Here is a 25,031-nt window from a genome sequence, read left to right on the forward strand (position 1 = left end):
TTCCTCAGTTTGCAGATCTTCTGTCCCTGGGGAGGAAATCAGTTCATTTTCACCAAGTAATTAACCGTTTTTCAACCATTTCCGTCCACGTCCCTCAGGATGACCTCCTCCCCCCAAAGTCATGAACTCATCTCCGTGGCGTAAGGTAAAGCTTGTTCTCCCTGCGTGCCTTCACACGACCGCGAGGACCGGATTCGCTTCCCGCCACCGGGGCTCCTCCTCTGCTCGCTTTGGGGTGGAGTCCTCCCGGAGGCGCTCCGCCCCGCAGGTCTTGGCGCCAACCGGGTGGCGGCGCTGTCTGGCCCGCGCGCGGCCGCCTCGGGCCCGAGGGAGGCGGAGGCAAGGCCAGCGGAGGAAGGGGAGGGAGCGAGGCGCGCTCCCTGCTCTCGCGTGCTCTCGCACCGCTCGCGTGACCGGCCGGTGTGTGCGCGAGGCGCCGGCTGCAGGGAGTACGGACGGCAGGACGCGCACCGCTGCGAGGGGCGTCCGGGTCCGGGTCGGCGGACCCGGCCGGCGCGAGGTGCGGGCGGGCGGCCCGCGGGGTCCCAGGCGGACACACGCGCACTCGCTCCCGGAGGAGCCTTCTCTGAGGCTGCTCTTCCTCGGCCAGACAGAGAGCGGCAGTGTCTCCCCGCCCAGCGCACACTCGCCCCGCGTCTCCCCCCGCGGCGACTGCTCCTCCTCGGCACCGCCAGCCCCAGCGCCGCTCCGGGGCGGGCGGCGGCGGCGGGACCCGCGGAGCCGCTTTGTGTGCAGCCCGAAGAGGGGCGGCGGCGCAACCACCTGACAGAGGCCCAGGCGCTCGATGCACCTTCCGCCCGCATGAGGAGGAGGTAAAGGCGGCGGCGGCTCGGCTCCCGCCCTCGGCTGGTGGAGGGAGGGGACGGAAGGGGAGATCGGAGGCGGGAGGGGGGGGCGGCGGGACCGAGGCCCGGCGGGGCTGCCCGGAGGTGCTGGTAAGGCCTCGGCGGCGCCGGACGGTGCCCAGTGGCTGGGGGCGAGAGAAGCCGCCAGGGTCCCTCAGCCGAAGTTGAAGGAACAAAATGTGAAGTGCGGAGCCGCGTCAGCCGCTTCCTGGCTTGGGGTTTGGGGTGGAGGGCGGCTTGTTTCCCCCTCCCGCGGGGGTGGGGGAGCGGGACACGGAGGGGCGGGAGCGTGGCGGGGACGCCGGGGGTCCTGGAGCTCGGCCCGGCAAGGGCGTTCGTACCCGGGAGCCACCACTGCGTGTGGGTCCGGTTAGCTCCCTAGTTTTGCGGCCTAAGCCGAGCCCTATAGGCCTCGCGTTTGCTTTCCCGGAGGGGACCGGCCGGGCGGGACTCGAGGCTTCTCTCTGACCGAGCGGGGGCCTTGGGGGCCTCGCCGGGCTTTCAAGGCCGCCAAACTTCGGACCTCGGTGCTTGGGGTGGATTTCATTGTGAAAGGCGGAATGGGAAACTCCTGCTCGGCGCTTCCCGCGGCCGCGGCGGCTGGTGCCAGGGAGCCCTGCGGGCCCGGGGTTGGCGGGGCCCGCGTGGGTGGGGGCGGCGCGGCGGCCACCAGGGTCCAGGCACCTGGAAGGAGCGGGTGGTGGGGCCCCGCCGAGTTCCTGGCCTCCACGGAGAAAGGGCCCTTTGCAGATTAGAGATTTTTGAAATGAAAAAAGAGGTTACAAAGTCGCCCCTTTCCCGCTGAACTTTTGTTTTCTGACCGATAGAGGCCGGTAGAGGACTGTGAAAGGAAAGTTGTCCCCCAGGATGGACTTCTCCACCGCGCAGCCCAAGCCTGCCACTGCCCTCTGTGGCGTCGTGAGTGCCGACGGGAAGATCGCTTACCCTCCGGGGGTAAAGGAGATCACCGACAAGATCACCACCGACGAAATGATCAAACGACTGAAGGTAAGCTTCTGGATGAAATGCTCACACTATAGACGTCTGTGTTAGGAGGAGTCTCTCCTGTGGTGTTACTGCTCTGCTGGGCCTGGCCTTTTAAGTTTCACCTACCAGGGTTTTTTAAGGTATCTTACGTCTTCTCTTTTCCCTCTGAGAGGTATTGTTGTATCTTGGCTTTATCATTGAATAATAATTTCAATTAGGGACATAATCATTATGGGAAAGTAGAAGAGGGTGTGTGTTCTTTTTTAATCTTACTGTTTTTCAAGTATGAGAATTCAAGTGTTTTAAAAGTTGTTCCTAGAAATATTTATGAGAATACTGTTTAGAGTAGCTTTCAATAGAAGGTAGGCAGTAATTTGCCTGGGAAGGTCCCTATTTTCATCAACTTCTGAGAAAATTGATTTAAGCACAAAAGGCATTTTCAAAATGATCACAATTTTCTAATATCCAGAAGCTTAAATATGTCTATACTATGTACTGACTTTTCAAAATTCAGACTTGGAGTAAGGTGATGATTTATGTCCATATGTTCAAAGGGGTTTTAAGAGAGTGTTATGGCTCTTTTTATAAGGTGTCAGCTTATTTATTTTAAGCATGGGGTCCTAACGTCAGGATTGTTAAGTTTCAGCCTTATGTAAGTCAATTTTTTGCTTTCTGTTGCAAAGACATAGATTGTAGCCACAGCCTGACAAAGTGCTTTCTTGTTAAGGGATCAGCTTGATGCAGTGGTTCTCAGCCAGGGCATCTTTGACCCCCAGGGGACATTTGGCAATGCTGAAGACATTTTGGTTATCACCATTGGGGCTGGATTGGAACAGGGCAAGACTGGAGATGGGGAGTCCAGCTAGGAAACTGTAGTCTAGGTGAAAGATTTTGAAACCTTGAATTAGGGCTATGAGAGTGGGAATAGAGAGATAGGGAATGATCCAAGAGACAGGTCAGAGTTAGAATCAAAAAGACATGATGGGAAGTGAGGGAAGAAACAATGTTGACAATGTTTCTACCTTGGGCAACTTGGTGAAATGCATTTTTAGGAAATGATCTTGCCCTTTTGGTCTTAGAACTTAGTGTTTAGTAGATGTTTACAATGTTGTTAGTGATTAATGAATATTTAAAGTATTCCTGTAGTTTATTTTTTAAAATATAATTGGATTTTGCAATTTGTTGCCCCTTTGGAAGGAATGGGATGTAATGCCTTCCATTAAAATAAGTCTGGATCCTAAAGACTGCACATGAATTAGGGTACTCAACTGATGCTTCTTAAGATTATACTGAGTGTTTTGAGATGATGAAATATGAATTATGAAATATAAAGCTGTTAAGTAAAAAGTTTATAGATTTTTACTGTTTTCATATTAAGAATATTAAAACGTTGAGTTCTAGCGATGGATAATCTGGCTTAAAAAGTTGTGGTTTTATATATATAACTTCCATCTGAAAATAGATTAAATAGCAGAAATACTGTTAACTATAAATGGACATATAACCAATGAATTCCAGCAATTTAAACAATATTTCACTGTATTTTTGATAATTTTTGTGTTCATTAGATGCTTATTTATGGGTAGATTTTGTAAGTTCAGTAGTTTATTGTTATACTATAGCAACAATGTTAAAGTGTTATATAAATACAAAGAGGGCTTAAAAGCAAGTAAAATCTTGGTCAGTGGAATTCAGAGATGTTTAGTCCATTCTATTCAGTTTTCAAGAATGGAACAAGCATTTTTTACAGTAGAACCATAATTTTAGAGTTAGAAGGATCCTAAAGTAAATTTTGAAACTTCCTTTATTTCTCAGATAACAAAAGTTAGACCCAAAGTGGTCAAGTAATATTTACCCAGATCAGTCATAGAGCAGGTTAGTGGCAGAGCCAGAGCAATAGCCTAATGTATATTTTTATTTTTATAGCTGCTTTCTTCTAAGGAATCTAAACTAAGTAGAAGAAGAAGTTGTGAATTTCATTATGTAGTTGAAAACAGTGAAGTGAAAAGAGAAAGGAATCAATGAGAGCTTGGTCTTCTGCAGAGAGATATATATATACGACAGCATTTTTTTTTTTAAACATTAGAGAGAAACTATTGTGATGCTTTGAAGCTTCCTTGAAAATAATTCTTAGACCATTTCTTTGGAAGGACTAAGACATACTTTTGTATTTTAGAAGTTTTAATTTCTGTTTTAAAGGAGCTGTGTTAAATATTTTTATGTCCAATCACACTGGCCTTCTGTCAGTTCCTTGAACATGCCTTGCTGATTGCTACCTAGACAGAGTCCAAATTCAGTTGCCCATATATATCCTTCCTCTCAGTTTACTTGTCATTCATTTGTTGTTCTTAAGGAAAGTTTCTTAGATCCCCTATTATATATTCTTTTAATTCCTTCATATTACTTATTATAGTTGTGATATTACAGTTATGCATATGTATATTTGGTTTTTCTCCCCAGCTTCTCTGTAAGCTTCATGAAAACAGGTACCATATCTGTTTACTTTTGTATCTTCCCAGTGCCAAGTTTAATGCCTGACACATAGTTAGATGCTCAACATGTATTTGTTGAATAAATGAATGATTACTTTGTATTAATATTGGATTAGAGAAATATTTTTATTTTTGGAATTGAAGGCTAATTTGCAAATATTTTGAATTGCAACTAAGTACTTTACTTGAGATGACATACTAGAGATGATAATACAGATATTTAGAATTTTAGAACTAAAAGGTAGTTAGAGGTTATTTGATTTCATTCTAATTTTCCAGTTGAATAAACTGAGTCTGAGAGGTTGTGACCAATCCTAGACACATAAAGCTGAAAACCATCATTAACAGTTTTGTTATTTAGATAAGTTACAAATATATATTAATTGACAGCATTGTTAAAAACCGTATAGAAGTAGGTTAGCTGTTTGGAAGGATAGCAAACATTTTAGTACCTATGTTACATTAAGCATCAAGATCTATAGTTCACTCATATTGTCCCTCCTATTTAGTTCAGGATTCTGAAACTAATGGATGGGTCATGCCTGATAAGTTTTATAACATATTCAAAATACATCTGTAAACAGTGTTGTACAAAGTTCCATTAAGTGCTTCTGCCCATAGTTTGTTACACACACTCTGTCTCAGATCATGTATTACAACAAAGCTATGTGCCACTTACTTTTGTTTCTTTCTTTCTTGCTAGTTTGGAAGTGGGAGACTTTGATAAGCTTCGATTTTTAGAGGAAGAGATAGGGAAGATGAAATTTGTTTCTTATATCCATTTGTTACTACCTGCTCTCAGAGTTCAATGCCCCACACAGTTCTGTAGCTACGACTCCATACCTGAATCTACCATATTCATTCTGTCAGAGAATCAAATCAGAATACTATCTTGGTGCTAAGAGTTAGGAAAGATTAAATAATAGAGTTTTATTTTTCTGAAAATGTCCCCCATTTTTCTCCCACCAGGTGTTACTTCTGCGTTTGCTTTGTATTTTTCTGTAATCCTTTTCTTTGTTTCAGCCACTCTCCCACTTTCCCACACTCTTACTTCTGTTTTCTATAGTCTGGCCTATTGGATAGTTTAGTAGGAATTAGGGTGTGGTGGTCTTAATTTAGGTAGGGCATCTCCCTTTTCTCATCAAACCTAGGTTGGAAGAGGGGCTGAATAGATTAGGGGCAGGAAGGCCATGAATTCTTTCCTTTCCTTCCCTTCAGGTGGACCCCAGAAATACTTAATTTGGTTTTGATTATTTTCACATTCATAAGTGATTTTTATTTATCCCTAATTGCTACATAGTATGTTAAATTATACATATAATTCTATATATAATTTCAATTCTGAATTTTGTTTATGTATTTGATTTTAATATTTGTATTGATGCAGGTGTTTCTACTAAAAATTTAAAAATTAGATGAAGAGGCAAGATATCTTAAAATGAAGTCTTAACATATAGCCAATATACATTTGTAAAGTAATGCTTAGCACAACACAATTCTTATTTTAGGCTTCCATTTTTGTAGAGGAACTGTTCTGGTTATCAGTTGCTGTGTAATAAACTAGCCCTAAACCTAGTGGTGTAAAACAGCAACTTTTAAAACATTTATTACAGTAAAATACATACAACACAAAATTTACCATTTTAATAATTTTTAGGTGTGTAGTTCAGTGGCATAAGTACATTCACATTGTTGTGCGGTCTCATCACTGTCTACCTCCACAACGCTTCCATCATCCTTAACTGAAACTCTGTGCTCATTAAACTGTACCTCTCTATTTTCCCCTTCCCCCAGCCCAGGCAACCACCTTTCTGGCTTTCTGCCTCTATGAATTTGACTACTCTGGGAGCCTCATATAAGTGGGATCATACAATATTGGTGTTTTTGTGACTGGCTTACTTCATTTAACATAATGTCTTCAAGGTTCATCTATATTGTAGTATGTGTCAGAATTCACTTCCTTTTCAAGGCTAGATAATATTTCATTGTATGTATATAACACCTTTTGTTTAAACTTTCATCCTTTGATGGGCACTTGAGTTACTTCCACCTTTTGCCTCCTGTGAGCAGCTTTTCTTATTATCTTAGTGTTTTGTGGATCAGAAATTAAGGCAGGGCTTGGCTTGATTATTTTACTCCACAGTGCTTACTGGGCTCACTCAGTGGTACTCAACTGGTGATTAGACTGGTCTAGAATATACATACTGGCTTCTCTCAAACACTTGGTGGCTAGGTAGGAAAAACTGAGCGACTGGACTTAGCTGGACCCTTTTTCCTGTCTGTGATGTAGTGTTAGGGCTTCTCCATGTGGCCTTTCCAGCAGAGTAGTTATGTTCAGGGTTCTAAGACACCATGGAGGAAGTTGCCAATACTTTTAAAGATGACTCAGAATCAGCAGTGGCACTTCTGCATTATTCTTCTACCTTACTTTACTGGTTAAAATAGTCATAGTCCAGGTCACATTCAAGGGAGAAAAATCCAATCTACTTCTCAATGGAAGAAGTAGGAAAGAATTTGTAGCTGTCTTTAATCTACCATAGGAGCACTCATGACAAGTCAAAGCATATTAACTCTACACTTTGTAGTTACATCCATACGTTTGAGAAAGATTTACTCTCAAAAACAGCAGTATATATTTGCAGCTAATTTGCTAGATTAGTAAAATTTATTTTAAATACTGTAAGAAAAAAGTTGGGAATTTTTTTTTTCTAGAATGTAATTTTTATTTATTTATTGTTTTGTTTTGTTTTTTACATTTTTTTATTGAGTAATAGTTATTTTAAAATGTGTCAAATTCTAGTGTAGAGCACAATTTTTCATACATAAACATGTATATATTCATTGTTACATTTTTTTTCACTATGAGCTACCACAAGATCTTGTATATTTTTCCCTGTGCTATACAGTATAATCTTGTTTATCTATTCTGCATTCTAAAATCCCAGTCTGTCCCTTCCCACCTCCCACCCTCTTGGCAACCACAAGTTTGTATTCTATGTCTATGAGTCTGTTTCTGTTTTGTATTTATGTTTTGTTTTGTTTTGTTTAGATTCCTCATATAAGCGATCTTGTATGGTTTTTTTCTTTCTCTTTCTGGCTTGCTTCACTTAGAATGACATTCTCCAGGAACATCCATGTTACTGCAAATGGTGTTATGTTGTTGGTTTTTGTGGCTGAATAGTATTCCATCGTATAAATATACCACATCTTCTTCATTCAGTCATATGTTGATGGAAAAGTTGGGAATTTTTAATGTGCTAATTAGGGGGAAATTATGGGGGAGGCTCATGATTTGATCGTAGAACCTGTTTCTTACATTATTTGAATTTTTACTGGAGAGTATTACCAGCTGATCATAATGATGCTTTCTCCCACCTTTTTTTTTTTTTTTAACTATTTCAACTTTTTATTTTGTGACATTTCAGACCTCTAGAAAAGCTGGAAAAATTATACCTTCAGCACTATATTCCTGTATCCCTTCACTGAGATTCACCAGCTGTTAACATTTTGTCACTTTTCTTGTTTTTATGTGTCTCCAGCACCCCCACCCCACCCCTCCAACACACATAGAGGGAAACAGATGTATCACACTTCTTTGTTTGAGAGTTATTTGCAGACACTAAGTAGTAGTAGACATTCTACTTTTGAATGCTTCAACAATCTTCCTAGAGCAAGAGCATTCTCCTACTTTATCACAAATATCATTATCATACTCAAGAAATTTAACATAGATACAGTAATATCTATTGTACTGACAGTAAAATTCCCTATTACCCTAAGAATGACTTTTTTCCCTCCTCTATCCAAGTTCCAATATGGGAACACTTGCATTCGTCATGTCTCTTTCATTTCCTTTAATCTAGAAAGTCCTTTAATCATTTTTGGAGGGGTGGGTGGAGGTGTCATTCATGATGTGACAGTTTTTGAAGCATTTGTCTTATAGGAGTTCCATAATCTGTTTTGTCTTATTTCCTCATGTTTAAATTTAGATTGAACCTTTTTTAGCAAGTATGCTATACAACTGATGTTGTTTAGTTCCCTTTGCATCATCATATCAGGAGACATATAATATCATTTTGTCCTCTTGGCTAAGCTAAGTTTGATCACTTGGGTATAGTTGGCCAACTCTCTGCATTGTAAAGAGTTTGTAATTAATAAGTAATGGTCAAAGTAATAAATAGTTTGTAAGAGTAGCTTGTTTTCCAACAACTCTTACTCAGCTGTTTTAGCATCCACTTTTAGATTTGTTTGCAGTTCTTTCTGTCCCATTAAGGTTGTATAGAGAACCGTGCCTGTTACTTGAATTTAAATTCTTTTGCCTGAGTGGTTATCCGTTTTTATATAGTTGGTTTATTTTTTTCTGTTTGTATTCAATTATGTGTATTTGTTGACTCTTTTCATTTGTACTGACAAATACAATTTTTTTTTTTTGGTTAAATGTGGTAAGAAAAAAAAGCATGATTTACCATCTTTGACATTTTTAAGTGTACAATACAGTGGTGTTAACTATATTTTCAATACAACAGATATCTAGAACGTTTTTATATTGCAAAACTGAAACTCTGTACCCACTGAAGAATTCATCTCCTCCTCAGCCCTTGGCAAACACCATTCTGCTTATTTCTAAGAGATTGACTACTTATAAATGTGGAATCTGTGGTATTTGTCTTTTTGTGACTGGCTTATTTCACTTAGCATAATATCCTCAGGGTTTATCTATGTAGTGTATTTGACAGGATTTCCTTCTTTTTAAGGGCTGTATAATATTCCACCGTGTATATCTACCACATTCTCTTTATCCATTAATCCATAATGAAAATTTAGGTTGCGTCCACCTCTCAGCTATTATGAATAATGCTTCAATGAACATGGATGTGCATATGTCTCTTTGAGATCCTGTTTTCAATTCTTTTGGACACATGTTGCTGAGATTGCTGAATTATATAATAATCCTATTTAAAAATTTCTGAGGAACCCCCCTCATACTGTTTTTCATAATGGCTGCACCATTTTACATTCTCACCAGTAGTGGCCAAGGATTCTAGTTTCTCCATATCAATGGTTATTTTCTGTGTTTTTGATAGTGGCCATCCTAATAGGTATGAGGTAATATCTCATTGTGGTTTTGATTTGTAGTTCCCTGATGATTAGGGATATTGATCATCTTTACATGCTTGTTGACCATTTGTGTATTTTATTTAGAAAAATGTTTATTCGAGTCTTTTGCCCATTTTTTAATCAGGTTACTTATTTTATTGTTGAGTTGTAGGAGTGCTTGTATTCAGTTTTAGGGATTACTCTGTTCATTCTTTTTATTTAATTTTACATAGTTCAAGAGTCAGAACTATAGAAAAACTTAGACTTCTGAGAAGTCTAATTTCCATCCTTGTCCCTTCTTCATTTCCACATACCTACTCACTGTAGATAATCGTTTTCATTAGTTTCTGGTTTATCCTTTCTCTCCTTTGCCCTTACTTTTGAAAAATAGACTACTATATGTACTCATTTGTACTTTGCTTTTTCACCCAGTGTATCTTGGAAATCACACCGTATCTGGAAATCTTTTTTTATTCTTTTTCATAGTGTTACAGTATTCTAAGTTTAGATGTACCATAGTTTATTCAACTAGTCTCATTGTTGATTTGAGATTGCTTATAATATTTTGCTATCGAAAAAAATGCTCAAGTGAATAAGCTTGTTCACACATTCTTGTGTATTTTTGGAAGTGTCTGTTTAGGGTAAATTCCTAGGAGTGGGATTGTTAGGCCAAAGAGTGAATTTATGAGTGATTTTGTTGGAGGTGGTCAAATTCTACTCCATATGGATTGTATTATTTTATACTTCCACCAGCAAGTATAAGACTGCACAGCCTCTCAATACTGTATCATCAAGTAATGCCTACTTTTAAAATGGCAGATTGGCAAATTAATATGTTGCAAAAAAAGCCATTTTATTGCCTCATGACAGCAAGAGTTCTTTATGAAAATGATTAAATATAGTGCTGTGTTGAAGTTCAGAGAGGTAAGAACCCTATTTAGATTTCCTTAAAAACTCAAAAGGAATTAGTGATTTTTTTTTAGTTTGTTTAAAAAAATGAGGGTGGGGTGGAGATGAAGACAAAATTATTGTAACATACATAATGTTGAAGTCATCAAGCCTCACTTGGGGCTTAATTCAAGATCTTGAGTTTAAAAGAAATTAGGTGAAGGCTTATTAAAAATCATACATGAATAAACGGCATTGACATGTAGAAATAGCAGTGCCATGATTTATTTTCCCAGTATCAGAAATCTGTAGATGTCCAAAAGAAAAAACTAATTGGTGCTCACATTAAGTTTAAGGACATTTAATGAATTTTGTTCCTGGTAGCTTCTGTTTTCGGAGTTAATTGTTCAATTTAAATACTACTTTGGCTGAGATTGTTGGCACATGGAAGTATGTTCAGTTGAGTTCCCTGGTCAGAAAGATAAAATGAGTGTAGTTTATAGATGATATAAAAGCCTAACAAATTTTTATTTGCTGAAGACAACAAATAGAGAAGTTTCTAGGTAACTGTTGCAATAGAAAGCTGAATGCAAACATAACAAAGGAGTTTATTAAATTTCTTTCCCTTGCTGTTGGCATTTGGTCTTTTGCATTAATGCAGAGCTTCCCAACTCGTATGCTTCTACACAGTTAGAGGAATGCCTGAATATAAAGTTCCTCTCATTTGGACATTGCAGATATTATATCGTTTTTTGTATATTATGTAATATTTAAAAGTTGGGAACTGTCATATGTGTGTTGTTTTTTATGTTATAAGATTATCATTAAGATCAAACACTTAAAACTTTCTGTCAGAGTAGGGGCACTATGATTGGTGCTGATAAAACTAGTCCTTAAATAGCATGAGTCCCTTAGAAAACTGGATTTATACTAGAAATAACATTGGAATGGATTTTGTTTATATGAAGGATATTTGAGATTATCATATAACTTATTGTAGTTAAGTGCCAGTTGTATGCTAGGATTGTATCTGTTTCTTTGGATAAAGAGATACTAAGAATTTTGGTGGTCAAAAGTTTCACGGGGAAGCTGACATTTGGACTGAGAGTTGAAGGCTTAGACTTTGGTAAGCAAAGAGGCTGCAGAACATTACAAACAGCTGAATAGCAGGGACAAAGACTGAGAGGCAGAAGTGTGCTTGGTGTGTCTGAAGAAAATAAGTAGAATAATTTTGCTAGAGCTCAAGCATCTTAGAGAGTAGTTGGGAGAAAAAAGAGGAAGATACCAATGAAATTGTTAAAATCTTTAAATGCCAAAGAGAGGAATTTGAATTAAAAAAAACAAACAAAAAACCTCAGAGCTGAAGAGTGATGTGTCTAAGTTGTGGTTTTACATGATCAGTAAAGCTAAGTGACCAAGGAGTTTCTTAAACACATGAACACCACCTTTTCTTTGATGCCAATTTGTGGGGTCTTTTTATCCTCATGTCCAGACCAGATAGCATTTTGGTTGAACAATAATTCATTTCTAATTGATACTGTCTGAATGAATCTGTTAGTTGCTAAGAGTTTAGTCATATGACACTTAAGGCTGTGGAAGAGTAAAATTTAAGAGTGGTTAGTAGAATTTTATGTACTAGATTATTACAACATGAACTGGATTTTTATTATATATATTCAATGCATGTTTTTCCAAAATTTCCTAATATTTCTATGGTAGGAGTTCAAATAAACATTAATAGTAATTTGATGCCAAATTATTTTGTTTAATACTTGAAAATTTAAGTTCAGTGGCCATGTGTAATTTCCTGTGTTTGTTAATTGAATATCCTTCATCTAGCCACTGTAAAGTAAGTAGAGGTGAATTTCTCATCTGCAATAAGAAAATCATGGAATAAGTGTTTAACTTAAGATTCATAGAGTCAATATATATAAGAAGACTACTTTGTTTCTGCCAGAAGTTTAGAAAATGGTTTTCTTGAAGTATATACCTAAATAGCTTTGAAGAAAGTGATAAAAATCATCAGGCAGTAATAAAATGAAAATTACTCTTGGAAGTAATGTTATCTAATTGTATCTACTATATTCAGCTCTCATCCTTTAGTTGATATCTTAATCAGTTTTTTTTTGGATTATAACGTACTGCTGCTATCTCAGTTGTTTCTATTTTTCTATACTTCTTTGTTTATTGTTCAGTTGTTAGTGCTTTCTTTTTAATGGACTTATTTTTTAATAGCAGTTTTAGTTCACAGCAAAATTAAGTGGACAGTGAAGTTCCCAGCAACCCCACCCCATCTCCTCCCTATCACATCCAGCACCAGATTGATGTTTGTTACAATTGATGAATCAACATTAACATGTCATCATCACCCAACATCCATATCCCTATTTTTTAAATTTTCATTAACCAATATAGCATGAGTACATCCATTTCAGTAAGTAATCCTTTAAAACATATATATATACATATACATATATGTACATATACATATATATATACATATATGTATATGTATATATATATATTTTTTTAGGGATCTATTTAGAAAAGTTTTAGTTTCACAACAAAATTGAGAGGAAGGTATAGAGATTTCCCCTATGTCTCCTTATCCCACACATGTATAGCCTTCCCTTATCAATGTCACTCATCAGAATGGTACATTTGTTACCAACAATGGACCTACACTGACATACCATAGTCACCAAAAGTTCATATTTTAATTTAGGGTTACTTTTGGTATTATATGGGTTTGGACAAATGTGTAATGACACATATCCATCATTATAATAACATTTTCACTGCCCTAAAAATCCTCTGTGTTCTGCCTATTTATCCCTCCTATCTTCCTATATATATTTTTTTAGCATGGAAAATCCCAAATGTTTGTTGTTTATGTACCAACATAACCCAGAAGTATTGCAGGTTTGGTTCTAGACCACTACAATATAGTGAATATCAAAATGAAGCAGTAATGAATTTTTTGGTTTTCCAGTGCATATAAAAGTTATGTGTACACTATACAGTTGCCTATTAAGTGTGCAGTAGCATTATGTAAAAAATGTGCATATTTTAATTTTAAAATGCTTTATTGCTAAAAGATTCTAACCATCTGAGCTTTCAGCAAGTCACAATCTTTTTGCTGGTTGAGGGTCTTGCCTCAATGTTGGTGGCTGCTGATGACAGGGTGATAGTTGCTGAAGGTTTGGGTGGCTGTGAAAATTTCTTGAAATACGACAGTGAAGTTTGTCACGTTGATTGACTGTTCCTTTCATGACTCTTTTCTTTCACAACTCTTCCTTTCATGAACGATTTCTTTGTAACATGCAATGCCGTTTGATAGCATTTTACTCACAGTAGAACTTCTTTCAAAATTTTGAGTCATTCCTCTGAAACCCTGCACTGCTTTATTAACTAAGTTTATGTAATATTCTAAATCCTTTATTGTATTTTCAACAAGCTTTATAGCATCTTCACCAGGAGTAGATTCCATCTTAAGAAACCACTTTGTTTGGTCATCCATAAGAAGCAGCTCCTCATCTTTGAATATCATAAGCTTGCAGCAATTCAGTCATATCTTCATACTCCATTCTAATTCTAGTTTTCTTACTATTTCTACTACATCTGCAGTTATTTCCTCCACTGAAGTCTTGAACTTTTCAAAGTCTTTCGTGAAGGTTGGAATCAGCTTCTTTCAAACTCCTGTTAATGTTGTAATTTTGACCTCTTCCCATGAATCACCAGTGTTCTTAATGGCATCCAAAATGATGAGTCCTTTCCAGAAAGTTTTCAGTCTACTTTGTCCAGATCCATCAGAGGAATCACTATCTATATCAGCTTTGGCCCATGAAATGTTAATATTGTCTTAAATAATAAAACTTGAAAGTCAGAATTACTCTTTGACCCATGGGCTGCAGAATGGTTTGTTGGCAGGCATAAAAACAAAATTAATTGCATTGCACATCTCCATCAGAGCTTTTTGGGTGACCAGGTGCATTGTCAATGAGCAATAATGTTTTGAAAGTTTTTTTTTTTTTCTTAGCAGACGAGCTCAAGAGCGGGTTTAAAATATTTAGTAAACCATTTTGTAAACAGATGTGCTGTCATCTAGGCTTTGTTGTTCCATTTATAGAGCACAGGCAGAGTAGAGTTAGCATAACTCATAAGGGCCCTAGGATTTTCAGAATGGTAAATGAGCAATGGCTTCAACTTAAAGTTGCAAGCTGCATTAGCCCCTAACAAGAGAGTCAGCTTATCTGTTGAAGCCAAGCATTGACTTTTCTGTAGTTACAAAAGTTCTACTTGGCATCTTCTTCCAATAGAACGCTGTTGCATCTGTGTTGAAAATATGTTGTTTAGTGTAGCCACCTTCATAACTATCTTAGCTAGAGCTGCTGGATAATTTGCTGCAGCTTCTAAAATCAGCACTTGCCATTTCTCCTTTCCTTTATGTTAGGAGACAGTTTCTTTCCTTAAACCTCATGAGCCAACCTCGTCTAGATTCAGATTTTTCTTCTGCAGTTTCCTTTCTTCTCTCAGCCTTCATAGAATTGAAGAGAGTTAGGACTTTCTTCTGGATTAGGCTTTGACTTAAGGAAATGTTGTGGTTGGTTTGATCTTCTATTCAGACCACCAAAACTTTCTCCACATTAGCAATAAGGCTATTTCACTTTCTTATTATTCATGTGTTGACTGGAGTAGCACTTTAAATTTCCTCCAAGAACTTTTCTTTTGCATTCAGAACTTGGCTAGCTGGCACAAGAGACCTAGCTTTTGTCCTGTCTTAGCTTTCCACATGCCTTCCTCACTAAGCTTAATTATTTCTAGCTTTTGATTTAAAGTGAGCAATGGGCTACTCTTCCTTTCACTTGAAGGCTTAGAGGCCATTGTAGGATTATTAATTAGGCTAATTTCAATGTTGTGTATCAGGGAATAAGGAGGTCCTAGGAAGGGGGTGGGGGCAGGCAGCAGCCGCCGGTTCCTGAAGCAGTCAGAACATACACAACATTTATTGATTAGATTCATAGTCCTGTATGAGTGCAGTTTGTAGCACCCCAAAACAATTACAATAGTAACATCAGAGATCACTGATCACCGATCACTGTAACAAATATAATAATAGTGAAAAAAGTTTAAAATATGGCTAGAATTACCAAAATGTGACAGAGAGACATGAAGTGAGGAAACACTGTTGGAAAAATGGCACCATTAGATTTACTTAACACAGAGTTGGCACAAACCTTCAATTTGTTTAAAAAAAAAACAATATCCACAAAGCACAATAAAATGAAGTGCAATAGTGGGGGGAAGGTATAGCTCAATGGTGGAGTGCATGCTCAGCATGAACAAGGTCCTAGGTTCCCTAGTACTTTACATTAAAAAGTAAATAAACAGATAGATGTAGATAGATAGACCTAGTTACCACCACGCCCCAAAAAACAACAAAAAAAGTGAAGGTCAGTAAAATGAGATACACCTGTATTGCTTATGTTCTTTATAGAAGTTAGAACTATTATCCTCTTAATATTTCCTGATTTGAGCTTTTCTTGGTTGGCCAAGGTAGAGCTCTGAGTACCAAATTTACTCATTTTAAGCGGATGAAGAAGATTTTAAATCTTGAAGATAATTAGCATGCTTTAACCTAGATTAGCAGTTCTCAAACTTTTAGAATTCTTAAATTTCATCTGATGTTTTTATTAATACTCAGATACCTGGTAATTTCTCCCTCCCCTAAGCCGATTTACTAGTTTAGAAATGGGCTCAATTTCTGCATTTTTTCCCTCCCCCCCCTTTTTTCCCCTCATTTTAAATAAGCCCTTCAGGTGATCTTGATACAAAGAATATGCGCTGAGAATCCCAGAAATTTATTTTACTTTCCTTATTGCTAAATTTCCTATTAACTGTTCTCAAAAATTTTGTTTAAAAATGACTTGTAAAATTAGTTATAGGATGTTTTACAGTAAGTTTAAATTCTGCCCAGAAACAGTTTAAATTATTCCCCAATTATTTTAAACTTAGCTCTACCCTGAAAACATTTGAATTTATTTGGAAGGCATGCAACTATATATACCATGACCTCTTTTACTTTATCTGGTGGCAATCTATTATTTAGAACTCTATTAATCTACATTTCTGTTACATAGTTTAACTAGTAGTTTTTAAAATGTAATTTAACAAAAGTAGTCTCTAAAATTAATGGCTTACAAGCACTTGCATTTGGGGTTATTTACTTATGAAAGCAGACATTCTCGGTTTCCAAATGAAATCTCATTCCATCCTAGTCTTCCTAATTTGAGCTGACTGTTACAAATACAGCATGTTGGAATTTTTTAAAAATTCAAGTTGAATTGGAAGTATGTGTAAATTTACTAATAAGAGTTTTACTTTTTCTAAAACAGGAGGGTTCGTAAACATTGATCTGTTTTGCATTTTCAATAGTGTGTGGTATTCCAAGACTAATCATTCTTATTTACATATGTGATGTGATTGCTGCCAGACTTCTGAATTATTAAAAATAAAATATTTTTGTGGCTTTATTATTTATCACTTTACTTTTAATTATTTGCAAATTGGCAGTGTTTGAAATATAATTAATTAGAACATTTCAAATGGTAAATTGCCCTATTCCCCTAGTAATAGAGATTACTTTCTTCTTTGGCTGCTCTCAGGATTTCCCCCTTTTTTGACTACAATGTGCTTTTTATGTTTTTCTTTGTATTTATTTTGTTTGCTCTTCTCTTAAGTTTCTTAGATGTAAAATTTATTTTTTAGTATTTTTGTATACTCAACCTTTATCCCTTCAAATATTTCTTCCATATTTTTTCTTCTACTGTGCTTCTAGTCTGTTTGATAGTTTCCATTTCTGTGCTGAAATTCCCCATTGTTAATGCATGGTGTCCTTTTCCCATTATATCTTTTAATGTATTAATTATAGTTATTTTAACATACCTGTCTAATAGCTTTTGCACTTGGGCCAGTGCTAAGTCTGCTTCTGTTGACTTATTTATCTCTTTCCCATACACTGCCTCCTGTTTTTGATTGAATGATGGACATATATATTAAAAAAACAACAGTAAAGACTGAGGTAGATAGCATTTATGCACAGAAATAAACATATCTTTTCTCTTGTCAGGTTGTTGGTGTGAGGGATTAAATCAATTCTTATCTGGTTGAGCTGGATTTGCTATATTTTACTTTATCATGTGTGTATGTGTATGCATACACCTGCCTATCCATCCTGTTTTTAAAATGTATTTCAGAGTAAGTTGCATTCGTCAGTATACTTCATGGTATTTCTTTCTCTTTGATTTCACTGCAGTTTCACAGCAGTTTCACTGTGATGCCCTGAGGTTTGTGTTTCCCTCATACTTGTCCTGCTTTGGAATCACTGAGCTTCCTGGATCTATAAACTTATGTCTTTCACCAACTTTGGGAAATTTTTGGTCCATTATATCTTCAGGGTTTTTTTTTGTTTGTTTGTTTTTTTCTTCCCCCTTTCTCTTCTCTTTCAACAATCCACTTATACATATGTTAGATTCTTTTTTATATTGCCCTCATGTCACTGAGGCTCTGTTACTTTTTTCGGTCATTTCTCTCTGTTGCTCCTCAAATTTGATTCCTACATGATTTGTTCTCAAATTTACTGACTTTTTCTTCTGTCATCTTCAGCCACAGGTACAGCCTGAAAAATATAAAGTCACAGGGACATGGGAAATGATCTACATGGCATTAACTGTGTGTGTTTCCTCTTTTTTAAATGTGTAATTTTTTACATGAAGTTCATAAACCTTAAGTGTAACATTTTATTAACTTTTATGTACATATACACATGTAGCCATTATCCAGATCAAGATGCAGAGCATTTGTGGCACTCCAGCAGGCTGCCTTAGGTTCCCTTCCCCAGAAATAGATACTCGTCTGATCTTCATCAACATACATTAATTTTGCCATCAAATTCATATAAATGAAATCATGCAGTCTATACTGTTTTGTGTCTGACTCTTTTGCTAAGTATTATGTCTGAGATTCATTCATAGTTTTTGAGTTGCAGTGATTCTTTTCATTGTGTGAATATATTGGTTTATTTTTCCATACTATTATTGATAGATATTTAGGTTAATAGTTTTTTGCTTTTATGAATAACACTTCTATGAACAGTGTCTGTGGTTTTTGGTAGAGGTAAGGATTCATTTATCTTGGGTATTTACCCAGAATTGGTAGATTTTTTTTTTTCTATGAAGGGCCAGATAGTAAATACTGTATGCTTTGTGGGTCAGGAGGATATTGTATAGGTGCTTACACCATAAGAACAATTTTTTTTTAATTCAAAACGTAATAACAATTCAGTAAATTTTTTTTAATGCAGGTCTGCTGATGAGAAGAATGGAATTCTTTAGGGGAGAAGGTGTGGAAGTAACATTTTACTTAATTGGGGTTCAAAGTCACAGTTCCCTGTTACCAAGGTTTATTTCAGATGTTCACCTGTTAATGTTGATCTGTAATGAAATGTAGTGTATTTCATTTGAAAATATTTTTTCACATAAATACTCCCAAACATTAATATCAGTTCATGAAAATATGATTTTAATTGAGCATATTCATTGCTTAGAAAGACGTTTATAGAATTCTTTTATATTCTTCTCTTGATGATTGCATTTTAGCATTTCATTACATTGCAGATTAATAGCTTCCAATTGAAGGGTTAGATGGAAGTTCTCAACTGCAATTTGAAATGGACTTTAAAATGTGGAAATTTTCTGTGCGTATGCACTGAGATCCTAAAAATTCTGCTGGAATTGCAGTTTGTGCTTGGAAATGCAGATCTCAGTTTTTGTTGTAACTTTTGGCAGCACAGGAAGAAGGAGCTTGACATTTCTTGTGATTTAGTGGATAGATGTTACTTGTTGAAGTTTCACATTTATATGGTTAACAGCGTTCTAGTTGCAGTTTGAATTCATTGAGAAACCACACCTGCAGCCAAAGCTACTTTCTAAAGTCATTTGTTTAAAATATTAACAACAAATACTGTCAATTAAGGGATGATGAGTGCTGAAAGAAGCTAAAGACTGCTAGAGTGACATTCATGGGAAGAGTAAGAAAAACAAGAAGGAAGTCCCTTTTTCTTCTTCCTGTCTTCTAATCACTCTTCCTATCAGAGAAGTCTGGGCAATGCATTTTCCAGAATCCCAATCTCAACTTCAGAGAACAGTGTATAAAAGGGTGGATTTGGGGTTGAGAGACACTATGTAAATAATTAGCATACTATTCTGATATTTGAACTTCCATAGAACTAGGATAATTATTTCATGTTTTCATCTAACAAGACACAGCTAACGTTCTTTTAAAAATGAGAATATTCTCACCTCTTTCCAGATGGTCTCAATAGGCATGGTATGTAATCCCTAGGTGACAAATAGCCAGTTCTGGATGATGTTAATTGCTTTTTTAGTTAAAACACTACTCCATCTGAATAGTCTAACTCAGGGGTAACTCAGAGGTTGGCACACTTACGGCCTACAAGCCAAATCTGATCTGCTGTTTGTTTTTGTAGGCTTGGAAGCAAAGAGTTGTTTTTCTGTTAAGTGGTTGAGGGGTGAGGGAGAGCAATCAAAAGAATAATAATATTTGGTGATACCTGAAAATTATATGGGATTCAAATTTCATAGGCTGTAAAGCTCTGTGGGAACACAGCCATGCTCATTTCTTTACATATTGTGTGTGTGTTACTGCTTTCATGCTGCCACAGCAGTTGAGTAGTTATGACAGAAACTGCATGGCCTGCACAACCCAAAACATTTACTTTCTTGTCCTTATAGAAAAAGTTTGCCAATCCCTAAACACGTAAATTAGAAACCACCACTGACAATCTCTGTCTAAAATAACTAGGAGGAGAGAGGAGGAAAGGAAGAATAACTTAGTTAACACAGACGTAAACAAGCAGGGACAATAGGATTCCATCGCTGCTTATAGACCTCATTTTTATATTGGTCATAGAGCCTTAATTTCATTCTTCCACAGTCCATTCTGTTTCTTTCGCCTTCACTTAGTTCTTCAGCCAGGCTGGTCAGGTTTTGTTTTGTTTTTAACTTGGTAGGTTGTCCTTACCTTCATTCTGAATGGGTCTAACTGAAGCCCTTAGGGATTTTGACTTTATTAAGACACTGTCCTTTCCTACAAACTTTGAATATTTATTGCATGCAGAAATCCTAAGAAGTGCCTTAGCTATGGAGAGTGTGGTGATAGTTCACAATAGGATGAATGCAGGAATTAAGAGTAAATTGAAACCGTTGAAATGGTAATAGGCAATTTGCCATGGCTACAATCTCTAAGAGTATTATTTTTATTCTATAATTGTGTTGGAATTTTTTAAAAAGCCACAGCTTATTTTTTATCACCAGTGGTTTGAGAAATACTGTACTAGCCCATCTGCTGAGTTCCAGACATATTCCTTCCTGTCCCTATTACATAGTAGCAACCTAGTTTTCTCATAGTTGGGATGAGTCACACCAGCCATTATACTAAAATCCTTTTTACCTGTTGTTTCATTGGCTTGAACAACCTAGAACAGTCAGGTGGCAATCTCAACTTTAGTGGAACTGTTGTTTCCTATAAGAGAAACAGTCTTCTCATGAAAACCAAAACCTCTAAACTGGCAGACCAGACGTTTTAGGTATGAAAGCAAAAATTCTTGGAGTAGGATATTAGATATAATAGTGAATGGAAGCATTTTGATTTCCATTTCCAGACCCATGTACTGTGGGAAAAGTAGCATAATTTATTTAGTGATCACAAGTTTACAACCTATGTCACAGCCAATAAAATACCGCCTCACTCTATCATGGTGTTGTTCTCAAATGGTTTTATAACAGCAGGACATTCCACTGTACTGTCAAGCTAGCTGTTAGTGATAGGATAGGTAGAAAGTCCAGTCAGTTCCATGAGTATGAGCTCATTGCTAGGAAAAGATTACCATTTAAAATATCTGGTGATCGTAACACTTAGAAACTTTTATTGTATACTTGTTGAAAGAGCTCATGTAGATACCTTTAGACAAATTTTTAAAAATATTTTTACATACGAAAAGGAAAAATAAAATTGAAATAACTTGGCTGTTACTTCTAAAAATCATCACATTCAGAGTTTGACCCTTCTAAATCTTATTTTTGACTAGATGTTGATGCATGTGTTTTTCCGCACAGTGTCATTGTCATCAAAAGTATTAGTGATTCAGAATATCTTTTTCTCTTTTCTTTTCTTTTTTCTTTTTTTTTACATTTTTTTTAATTGAGTAATAGTCATTTTACAATGTTGTGTCAAATTCTAGTGTAGAGCACAATTTTTCAGTTACACATGAACATACATATATTCATTGTCACATTTTTTTCTTTCACTATGAGCTACCACAAGATTTTGTGTGTATTTCCCTGTACTATACAGTATAATCTTGTTTATCTATTTTGCATCTTAAAATCCCAGTCTGTCCCCTTCCACCCCCCGCCCTCTTGGCAACCACAAGTTTGTATTCTATGTCTATGAGTCTGTTTCTGTTTTGTATTTATTTATTTATTTATTTATTTTTTAGATTCCACATATGAGTGATCTCATAAGATATTTTTCTTTCTCTTTCTGGCTTACTTCACTTAGAGTGACATTCTCCAGGAACATCCATATTGCTGCAAATAGTGTTATGTTGTCAGTTTTTGTGGCTGAATAGTATTCCATCATATAAATGTACCACATCTTCTTTATTCAGTCATCTTTTGATGGACATTTAGGCTGTTTCCATGTCTTGGCTATTGTAATTAGTGCTGCTATGAACACTGGGGTGCAGGTGTCATTTTGAAGTAGGGTTCTTTCTGGATATATGCTCAGGAGTGGGATGACTGGGTCATATGGTAAGTCTATTCCTAGTCTTTTGAGGAATCTCCATACTGTTTTCCACAGTGGCTTTCCTTGCTTCCCTCTCCCACTCTTACTAATTTAGATGTCTTCTTTCACTATTTTGTGTTTATTCTTTTTGTAATTCATGACAGTTATCTCCTTTCCAGTTACGAGTTTCTCATTTTTGTAGCATCCTGCTTCATTTCTATTTAAAGTAGACCTGTCAATATTTCTTTTAGCATGGTTTTAGCGTAGTGTTGTGAAACTCTTAGTTTTTGCTTGTCTGTGAAGTTCTTTATCTCTCCTATTCTAAAGGATAACCTTGCTGGATAGAGTATGCTAGGCTGCATCTTTTTTTCATACAGGACTTTGAATATATTTTGCCACTCCCTTCTGGCCTGTAGTGTTTGTGTAGAGAAATGAGCTGAGAGGCTTATGGGGGTTCCCTTCAGAATATCTTTAAAGAGTGCTCTGCTGTTGTTTCTGAGGTGTTCTTCTAAGCCATTAACAATTCTGCAGGATTTGGTTCTAGTGCTTTTGTAGATATTATCAGGCATTATCAGCACAAGGTTTCCCAAGTGAAGTTTGTTCAAGTGCCAGCAACAACACTTATAATTACTGGACCCTCTTCTTAAACCTGGACCCTGGACCCTCTTCTTAACAACATAACCTATGTAAAATCTTTCCATTAAATTTTTTTCTTCTGTTGGGAATAGGTATATTTAGTCCCTCTCCCTCCCCCACATTTATAGTTAAGGGTTATGTACGACACACACTACAAGCTAATGTGTTTTCCCCACAGACTTTAATTTTGTGGTCTTATATTTCTGTCTGATAATTCCCTGGGCCTTTTTCATTTTATAAAATGAATGCACTCTGCCTTACAGAAGATTGTCCTGTCTTTGAGCCTTTGCACCCTCCCTTAGTTTCTTGTTGCCCTCCTCTGTTTGCCTAGAATTTATTGGAGAAAGAGTAATACATGCTATAAATGTGAATCCGCAGTGGTTATATGGAAAAAGCCATGGATAGCTTACTTGGTTTACATGGTCTGGGACAATTTCCTAGCCCTGTGCCTTCCCTTTCAGTTATTTCCTTTCCTGATAGTAGAAGATGGCTTATGAATCACAGTTTTCTCAGTTGAACCTTTTTCATTGCCTTAAAGGGATCTTAACATTTAAAAGAATATTTTTGTGGAAAGATGTGAAGATTTTAGGAAATCTCTCTGGTTCATTTGTATTCACCTGTATTTTTTTTAGCAGCTTTATTGAGATATGATTCACATACCAAATAATTCACCCATTTAATGTGTACAGTCATTGGTTTTAGCATATTCACATATAATGGGCAACCATCACAATTTTAAAGCAATTTCATCAACTCAAAAAGGCAGTCTTAGCTGTCACTCCTATATGCTTTTCCAGCCCTAAGCAGTCATTAACTTACTTTCTGTCTCTGTACATTTCCCTGATCTGGACATATCATATAATTGGAATCATATAGCATGTGGTCTTTCATGACTGGTAATTCTTTAACTTAATATAATGTTTTTAATGTTCATCCGTTTTGTAGCATTAGTACTTCATTCCTTTTTACAGCCAAATATTCCACTATATGGATGTATCAAATTTTGTTTATCCCTTTATCAATTGATGGACATTTGAATTGATTTGACCTTTCAGCTAGCTATTAGGAATAATGCTGTCATAAATACTCACATACAAGTTTTTGTGTGGACATTTTTGCTTTTGCCTTTAAGAGTGGAATTGTTGGATCATATGTAACTGTTTTAGGCTTTTGAGGAACTGACAAACTGTTCCACAGTGTGTTCACCATTTTATATTCTCACCAACAGTGTATGAGGGTTCCAGTTTCTCCGCATCCTCAACACTTGTAATTATCTTATCTATGTAATTGACTTTTTGATTCTAGATAACCAAGTAAACATTAAGTAGTATCTTATTGTAATTTTGATTTGCATTTGCCTAATGACTAATGCCAAGAATTCTTTCATGTGCTTATTAGCCATTTACGTACCTTCTTTGAAGAAGTATTTATTCACATTCTTTGCTAGTTTTTAAATTAGGTTATGTGTCTTTTTTATTATTGAATTGTAAGGGTTGTTTATGTATATATCCTGGATATAAATTCCTTATCAGTTATATGATTTGCAAAAATTTTCTCCTTTTCTGTGGATTGTCTTTTCACTTTTTCTGGATGGTTTCCTTTTGAAGTACAAATGTTTTTCATCTTGATAAAGTCCAATTTATTTTGTTTTTTCTTTTTGTCACTTACACTTTTAGTGTCAGATTGAAGAAATCATTGCCTCAATTAAGGTCACAAGGATTTATTTCTCTTCTAAGAGTGTTAGCTCTTACATTTAGGTCTTTAATCTGTTTTGATCAAATTGTTCAAAAATTGAAATTTATCAAAATTTGTTCAGTTTTGTATATGGTTGTTTTTCTTTTTTGAGGTAGGAGTTCAAGTTCATTCATAATTTTCTTGTGATATCTTTATCTAGTTTTGAAATCAGATTAATACTTCACAGAATGAGTTGGAAGTGTTTTACCATCTTTTATTTTTTGGAAGAGTTGGGAAAATTGATATTCTTTAAATGTTCAATAGAATTCAGCAGTAAAGCAGTCTGGGCCTGGGCTTTTCTTTGTGTGTAGTTTTTTTTTTTTTTTTACATTTTTTATTGATTCATAATCATTTTACAGTGTTGTGTCAAATTCCAGTGTTCAGCACAATTTTTCAGTCATTCATGGACATATACACACTCATTGTCACATTTTTTTCTCTGTGATTTATCATAACATTTTGTGTT

At 36.5% G+C, this 25,031-nt stretch overlaps 1 protein-coding gene across 3 annotated transcripts in view; it reads left to right on the forward strand.

The window, feature by feature from the left end:
• The first annotated feature begins 331 nt into the window (after positions 1–331).
• The window catches only part of PDS5A (PDS5 cohesin associated factor A), a 119,608-nt gene continuing 94,908 nt past the window's right edge, over positions 332–25,031 (forward strand). For 2 of the 3 annotated variants that reach the window (XM_072944791.1, XM_072944803.1), the window contains exons 1-2: positions 332–833; positions 1,694–1,874. In XM_072944791.1, coding sequence (XP_072800892.1) covers positions 1,734–1,874 — 141 coding nt within the window. In that variant the 5' untranslated portion in view covers positions 332–833; positions 1,694–1,733. Of the gene's footprint in view, positions 834–909; positions 1,051–1,693; positions 1,875–25,031 lie in introns of those variants that run through there. The other variant, XM_072944798.1, reaches the window with a different exon arrangement.

Source organism: Vicugna pacos, chromosome 2 (assembly GCF_048564905.1).
Source record: "Vicugna pacos chromosome 2, VicPac4, whole genome shotgun sequence".
In the NCBI taxonomy this organism is placed as follows: domain Eukaryota; kingdom Metazoa; phylum Chordata; class Mammalia; order Artiodactyla; family Camelidae; genus Vicugna; species Vicugna pacos.